Below are 8289 nucleotides of genomic sequence, written 5' to 3' on the forward strand. Positions count from 1 at the left end.
CACTTTCCATAAAGCCCCCCCCTCTTTGTGATATCTCCACAACCATTTACCCAATACAGTTTTGTTGAAAACCAACAAATTCCCAATTCCCAGCCCGCCTTCTCGCAACAAACTATGACTTGGAGAGATTCCTAATTCCCAACTAATTTTGACTAATTCCCAATAATTCTGACTTGAAAACCAAAAAATTCCCAATTCCCAACTAATTCTGACTTGAAGAGATTTAAGGGTGAGTTTGGATCTCAAACTCATCTCAACTCATCATTACAACTTTTTCAAGTCCCTACACAAAATATAATAAACAATTCAACTTTTTCAAATTTCAAAATAATAATAATAATAATAAATAATATTCTAACAATATTTTATCATCTCAACTTAACTCAACTCAACTCAACTCACTTCAACATCCAAACACACCCTGACTTTCAAACCCGAAACCGCTTCAAAACAAATTAAAAGAGCTCGCAAGGTTTGAATATGATTATGACTAGCCCCACAAAAGACAAGAGTATCACAATATCATCTTTAAATAAGAGGTGAGTCATCTCAAGTGTGCCGATTCTTGTCGCCCCTACGACAAATCCAGATAAAAATCCACATTCCACAAGACCTGCAATCATTTTACTAAAAGTTTATATTATGAAAACAAAGAGTAATGGAGATAGGAGATCACCTTACCTCAAACCCCTCGAACTTCCAAAGAAACCCATTTGGGTACCATTCACCAAGATAGAGAAACGTACAATGGAGATGCAAAATTTGATCCAAGAGCACCATCTCACTCCAAGTCCACACCTCTTGAGCATGTGTAACAAAAAATTTCAGTTTACACGATCATATGCCTTATCCATGTCAAATTTGCATAATAACCAGGGTTCACTCAACTTGATGTGACTTTCCAAGTGTTCATTGGCAATGAGAACTGAGTCAAGGATTTGCCGACCTCGGTTGAATGCATTTTGGGGCTTGGACGTGATCTTCTCCAATACCGTATGCACCAATCTCCAACTGTGCTCTTTCTTTTTCTTAAAAAAATTGAATATGGCTGTATAATTAGCTATTGTCATCAAGGTGTGCTACAAGGGAGTTCAAGAATTCCCTACTGTCTTGCCCTCAATATCATGTCTGCCATCCAAAAAGAATCCACTAAAGCTTGGGTTATCAATTGATGAGGACTACCAAAGCTCACACCTCTGTTTAAACAAAGCGCAAGTAATTTGAAGAGTCAACTAGGTGAGCTACATAGTTTACTTGATTAGCTCATTGGAAAAATTATGATATCAGACAAGGACCCTATCAATTTCAAGCGAAATTGGGATGTTTTGATATTTCACTTGTTAATATAATGTGAAATGATCAAAATGCCCCATGTTTTACACTAAATGGATATTATCCATTTCACTTAAAATGAAGAGGATCCTATTCTCATTATATTACGGCCTTAGCATTGCACTGATGGTATAAGCATGACACAGAGATGTGAAGCTTCAAAAAATAAGGAAAACTGGAAAAGTATATTTTGTGGATTATATGGCAGGTGTTATTCTAATGTAAAATCCATTTTATAGCAGGCCTTCTTTTGTATACCCGAACAAAGAGACTGGATGACCGAATAACAATAACAGCTTCCACTGCCACCAAAGATAAACAGTCATGCAGAAGCATTGCTACAAGGCTCATCCATGACTTCATCAATCGTTACAAAACGGCCTTTCTCTATGGACAGCTGTGCTGCAACGCCAATAGCAACTGAAACTAGACCATCTTGCAAGCCCACAGCAGGAAGTTGCCCACCTTTAGCTTGAATAGCAGACAAGAAGTTAAGGTGTTCCAAGTAGCTAGACCCATGATGCAGTCCGTCGTATCTGAAAACGAATTGATTGGGAATTGTGTTGAAAAACTTTTCAAGCATAAACGGTTTTCCTTGTAGAGATGAAAAATGGAATGAATGTTCCAGTTTAATCCATCAAATATATAAGAGAAAACAACTCACTTTATTCTATTATCCTCAGCCTTTAAAGTTTGGACACCATCTCTCCCTGCCACTCGGGTACCAAAATGTAGAATACTCTCAGGAACAAATGCCTCCCCCTGTAACAAACTTGTAATCTGAATGAAACTGAGGAAAAACACATGCATTTTGCCGGCACTCATGCACAAAATGAAACCGAAAACAGGAAAGCTCGCAGGTAACATAATAAATGGTTGAATAGCACAATGGATGGGACAGGCTTTCCACTTGAATTTCAGGGAATTCAAGGTAATTACCCTTGGCAGAGCCCCATAGTCAGTTGTGTATAGATTGCAAGTGATCAGAACGGGAGAGTGAGAGTTTTACCTTCCCATTGTCACCAACAACACAAATTTCTTGCTCATTTTTACTGCCTTCAGCAAACATGCAAAGGTCGAGCATCCCTCGAGAGCCATTGTCAAATTCAACAATAACATAAGCATTATCAATAATATCTGGTACCTGAATGCAAAGAAAATTTGTGAATAAACAAGAGGGTAAAAACATATAGAAGGGCATAGATGTTTGGCAGAACTGAGATTTTAGAAAAAATGATGATTAAGCTTTGCACAGCTTGTGTTCAGGTATGTAATCTCCATTTAAAAGCTAAGCTTCCAGATTAACATATATTACCTGTTTATTCAAATGGTACAAAATAAGTCTTGAAGCTTCTTTTACAATCTCCAAGAGGTTTAGTTTTAAGTACCCACATCTTATATAACTAGGGTATTTAATCCCATTTTGCAAGCAGGAGGCTGGTTTCAACTAGCTAGGAAATGATGGTACTGTTTGAAAGCACATTTCAAATTAAGTTGGGTATATGACTTTCTAATTTCTGCAGGAAAACAACCCCTTCCAAAATATTAATAGAGTGCTGAATGTGTAACCTAAGTTTCTTACAGCATATCATGTGTTTATAACATCTTTGCCAATTTTTGTGCCAAATTGAAGTTACCTTTCCATCATATCTTTCATCCTTGTGATTAACATCAATCGCTCCTGAAGCCATCACACGGACAGGATTTGCCCCTGCAAACAGCCTCATCAGATCAAAGAAGTGGCAGCACTTCTCTACCAATGTTCCTCCTGTGTTGGCATTGAACCGATTCCAATTGTTCACCTACGAAAACCATAGGTCTATCAGAAAGATTGCTAAGCTGTAAACATGGAAAGATTTGCCTTACATACCTTGACCAAAAAAGGAAAGCGATGCTCCCGGATTGCCACCATTTTAATCCGTCCAAGATTTCCACCCTTAACTATTTCTATCAGTTTAGCAACAGGTGGCATGTACCTGTACTCCAAACCAACTTGTACAAGCATATCCTGTCTCTTTCTAGCAGCATTTACAACCTAATTCCAGACAAACTATATGACATACATCAAGAATGAGAGAGAGAGAGAGCACATAATCAGGCTGTTTACTACCATATCCAGAGGAACATTATTAGCGAATTCAGTAAAATATATCTGTATGTACAATAACATGTAAGCAGTAGAGCCATAGGATTTTAATAAGAAAAAAACCTCTTTCATATTTGGTAAGAATGCACAAATCAGTTTTGGGTTCTAATACAAAGGAAACAAATCATTTTTGCGTGCGTGCGCATATTAAATTTAAGCATCTTTCCTACATTCTCTCAACTATTTAGGGAAAGTTCGTCCACAATTAATCTTTTAGTGAGTTTTTTGAGACCTCAAGTATAGGCAATCGGTCATATGACAGGATAAGTGATGCCGGGGGATCTGAGTCCGAATCTGAGGCCGATGAGGCTCAACTGACATATGTGACGTTAAAAGCACTGGACTACATCGAGAAGGTAGACTAGCGCAAAACTAGGGAGAAGAGATAAATAATTGGGCGAGGAGCGGCAGATTTGGGCGAGGAGACTTACCTCTCGGATGGGCGAGGAGACTTATCTCTTGGTTGGTTGGGCGATGAGAAGTGGCGACATCTGTATTTTAACTATAACTTTGGCTTTGGGTGTCAGAATCGCGCATATGACTCCAATCCGGAAAGCTCTCTTCGGCGCGCACGTCATGGTCACCATGCTTCGCCTGATGGGCCCCTTTTTTACCCCAAAATCAGCTATTTTTACCTCCGAAACGTCAACTTTAGTTAACTCTTTCATTTTTGGTTAATTTTCTTTTATGGTAATGTGTATCTTTAGTAGTGATTTTATTCCGGATTCTTAGGCTAGAGCTTAGTCATAATTATCTTATTCCGTATTTTATTATTTGGCCTTAATTACTGATTTGCCATTTTTCTTTAGCTATTTAAGCCTGGCTTGTGAGACTTCAGAGAGGATGATTGATTTATTTTATATTAAAACATTAATCTCCAAGTTTCTCTCTTTTTGCGATTTTTCTCAATCTCAATCTCTAGCTTCCGTTGTTTAGCTAGCCGTCAGAATAATCTTCTATTCTGATCCGGCGTCAATAAATCATCAATTGTATAATTGGTATAATAAGATGACGAATTAGATAGCTGAATACATGCACACAGAGAAGCATTAACCTTAATTTACCATTAGCAAGATACAAATAATAGTTGAAGGCAATCAACTACCTAATGTACCGTTCTGGTCAATGATTCATAATTCTCTCTGGTTAACTTCTAACACATTTCATATATTTTTTTATAATTCTTTAAATTTTCATATATTTTTTAAAATTATTTAATCACATTTAAAATGAAATTTGTGATAAAGTTCTTCCCCTAATTTTGGCCCAAACAAGTTCTACCATATTATCAATCCAAGTGAAAGGAAAAAAGAAATCATTGCCCTTTTTGCTTCTATGTCGTGGATGTGGCTCATTAGGATCGAACCATTTCATATTCCTCCTTTTTATTTTTTTATTTTTGGTAATATTTCAAAATTTAACAAAGCTCATCTCAGCAGGTATCATCACTGAATATTTCCCATTCAGTTTTCATGTGAATCCCACCAACCCTATATCATTTGGAAGTGGACATACCATTTTAATCATAGTACAAATTGCTATTTTGCTTTATATGTCATACTGGTTTCATGACTTGTTCAGTATATGTTTACCATCCCATTAATCCCTGAACTCACAAGTCATTGACCTAAACCAAACTCCAAAATCGCTGCCCTCAAAACATAGCAACCAGAAAACAGAAGAGATTGTGATAATGATTGAATATTCAGTTAAACATAATTTGGTTCTTTGACGTTGTCCATCAAAATGAGGCTGCATCATGTTCAGATGCTGCTTGTCTAACATTGATATAGAGTGATTGATTTATTTTACTATCCATAAATTTCTAACCCATGACATGTTACAAGCTCTATGTGGGCAATAATCGTGGGTTGAAGAAAGACTAGTATCAAAAGACTGAGTGGCGTTAACGATGGTACAAATGACTGACCTCTTTGCAGTGAGAGACTGTGGTGCACAATGGCTTCTCCACTAGCACATGGTGGGGTTTCCGGTGATTGATTATGTCCATAAGGATTTCATAATGGGTCATGTTTGGAGATGACACAACCAGTACATCGCAGAGACCGCTGTCTAATAGCATCCGGTGTCCTGAAAAAACCTTCACAGCTCTTAAAGGTCAATAATACTTTTTGCAAGGCTGAAATTCTCAAATAAACAAAGATAAGATCCCCACGGTTTAGAATGTCTTGAATTTTTTCATGATCGAGGATTGGTAAACCGAAGAAGTTCAAGCTCTGAGTGAGAAATATAAAGATAACTGTTAAACTTCGACCACAACATAACAGTCTCAGGCTTCAGGAAACTATCAAAGTTCATTACGGTTGCAATCCCAAAGTTCCTATATCCATAATTGATACCAATGAAGTAGACGAAAGATTACAAATCAGCCCAATGAAGAGCCATATAACGTTAGATACCAAAAGTTCTAGATATGATAAATAATTTAAGCAGTCGAGAAGCAAAATACCTCGAGTGTCCAATTGAAGGATTGAGCTAATTCTACGGCAAGCTTTTGGGAATGGACATGGGGGTCAGCTACGGCGACAACAGCCACGCCTTCGCTGCGAAGATGGTACAGATTGACGAGGTGCTCTCTGCCCATCATTCCCACCCCAATGATCCCGTACTTCACTGCAGCCATGGTCGATAGAAATCTCCCAAAACTCCACTCTCTACAGTGTAGGGGCACTATATTTTGTTTCTTCAGATAAAAGCTAAAACAGAGTGACTTGGCTTCGTTTCGTTACACAAATTGTCTATCCCATTTAATTATTATAATATTTTAAATTTTTATATAAAATATAATAAATAATTTAAAATTTAAAAATAAAATTAATATTCAAATAATATTTTATTCAATTTTCATATTTAATATTAACTCATCTCATCTCAACTCATTATCCAAATCTAATCTAAATATTCATTTAGTTATCCAAATCTAACAAATTTAATCTATATAACTAAACAAATTTTTAGGTTAAATTTGGATAATGAGTTGAGATGAAATAAATTGATATTAAAAATAGAAGTTGAATAAAATATTATTAGAATATTATTTTTTAATATTATTATTATTTTAAATTTTAAAAAATTGAATTGTTTATTATATTTTATGTGAAAATTTATTAAAATTGTAATGATGAGATGAGATGAAATGGGTTGAGAGTCCCCGTCAATCCAAACTCAGTCGGTTTGAATAGTAAGTTAAGATGAGAATTAAAAATTAAATAAAATATTATTATTATTTTAAATTTTAAAAAAATTGAATTATTTTTATATTTTATATAAATATTTTAAGAAAGTTATAATAAGTTGGACACCTTTTGCATCCAAACCGGACCTCGACCCTCAGGAATCTTCTTCACATAATTTCCTTGAGCTGTTTTACCGTTATTTTAGAGTAATTGTAGTGGCGACTTTTCAAGCTATTAACACGATAAGTTCGTCACCAAAATATTCTCTAAGGCAATTTTCTTACGTCAGGCGACTGCCATCGACACAATAAATCAGGAAGGAATATCGAAGTCAACCTTTAAAACAGTATTAAATTGTCATCCTCCTTTTGGAATGAATTTTTGTAATTTATTTATACGTAAATTATTGACACCCTAAAGTGTGAAAATAGAGAACAATAATTCACAAAAAATATAAACTTAAAATCTCAACACAACCTTTAATTCCCATATTCTAATTTTAAGATTTTATTTTATTTTCCTTTATTTTGCATTTTTTTTTACCTTTTCAATTAAAATGTATCGTACATCCAGCTTTAGAACCTCAAAAATATTAGATTGGTGTTGCAATTAGACCATTAGATGAGGGACACCTCATACATTTCAACCTTGTTTTCTTCTTTTTATTATATTACATTGAAAATTATCCATAAGGGATCGTCTTTGAACGTGATCATGATATAAAGTATAAACAGGGAGAGGAAAATAAAACCCAACAAAACACAACAATAAACACCCAACAGTAAAATCTTTAACAAGCCTTAAAATAAATTTTTGGGCCTATAGACTCAATTAAAATTCTTAGCCAACCTTAATAAATTATTATTGGTGGGCTTGTTCAAAATGTAACACCCTTTTTCTAGGATTTTAAAATTAGAGGAATTGAATGCTACAAAAAATATTTACGATTCACTGCCAGGTGTAAAAGATTCACTTTCATATATAACGCATTCTTTGTAAAATCAGTATGCAGATGCATTTACAAAAATATCTTAAAACCCATTTCTAGTAAAGGCATAAAGTAAAACCTCTACATATAATTTAGGCCTTCGCCTCTTCTCCCTAAGTCAAGTCCCGTCCTACAGCCTCGAATCTCACTTTAAGCATCATATGGGATATTTACATATTTAAAAATAAAAATGAGTCAAGTATTCAATAAGAACTACTTCATACTGTAAACATATAAGAACATAAGTTTTCAATCATGCAATCACATTCGCAATCACATTCACGGTCACATTCACATTGCATGCATATTTATACATACATACATACATACATACATATATATATATATACACATTCCTCAATCATACAGTTAAGTCATGTATTAATATTTAGTCACTATCAACCTCAAAATGCCTAATTTAACCTCATAAATCTTCATTTAACCTCATAAAACCTCATTATGCCTTAACATTCTTCCTTTTTAACCTAATAGTCGGTACACACTATTGGCCTTCATATGTTAGGGTTAGTGACATTTACGGTCATGGTTCTTTCCATGGCTAACAGATAAAGAACCTAACCTCTTTACGAATAGGTCATCACTATATGCACCGCCAGTGATGCCTT

At 35.0% G+C, this 8289-nt stretch overlaps 1 protein-coding gene across 4 annotated transcripts; it reads right to left on the reverse strand.

The window, feature by feature from the left end:
* Window positions 1–378: 378 nt before the first annotated feature.
* Window positions 379–6205, reverse strand: LOC108989937 (inositol 2-dehydrogenase 2). 4 transcript variants are annotated; one of them, XR_004800876.1, is made up of 9 exons: window positions 5949–6122; window positions 5409–5579; window positions 3203–3367; window positions 2970–3134; window positions 2342–2476; window positions 1997–2094; window positions 1591–1868; window positions 889–1128; window positions 379–800 (listed from the first exon to the last, which is right to left on the reverse strand). XR_004800876.1 is itself a non-coding variant. In XM_018963711.2 (7 exons), the coding sequence occupies exons 1-7, from the start codon at window positions 6120–6122 to the stop codon at window positions 1655–1657; spliced, it is 1122 nt and encodes a 373-aa protein (XP_018819256.1). In that variant the 5' UTR covers window positions 6123–6205; the 3' UTR covers window positions 1499–1654. The 4 variants fall into 4 exon arrangements, 1 of the variants encoding a protein (XP_018819256.1); XR_004800875.1 differs by having other exon boundaries at window positions 379–613; window positions 682–1128; XR_004800874.1 differs by having other exon boundaries at window positions 379–1128.
* Between the last annotated feature and the right edge of the window lie 2084 nt (window positions 6206–8289).

This window comes from Juglans regia, chromosome 2 (genome assembly GCF_001411555.2).
Source record: "Juglans regia cultivar Chandler chromosome 2, Walnut 2.0, whole genome shotgun sequence".
Classification (NCBI taxonomy): domain Eukaryota; kingdom Viridiplantae; phylum Streptophyta; class Magnoliopsida; order Fagales; family Juglandaceae; genus Juglans; species Juglans regia.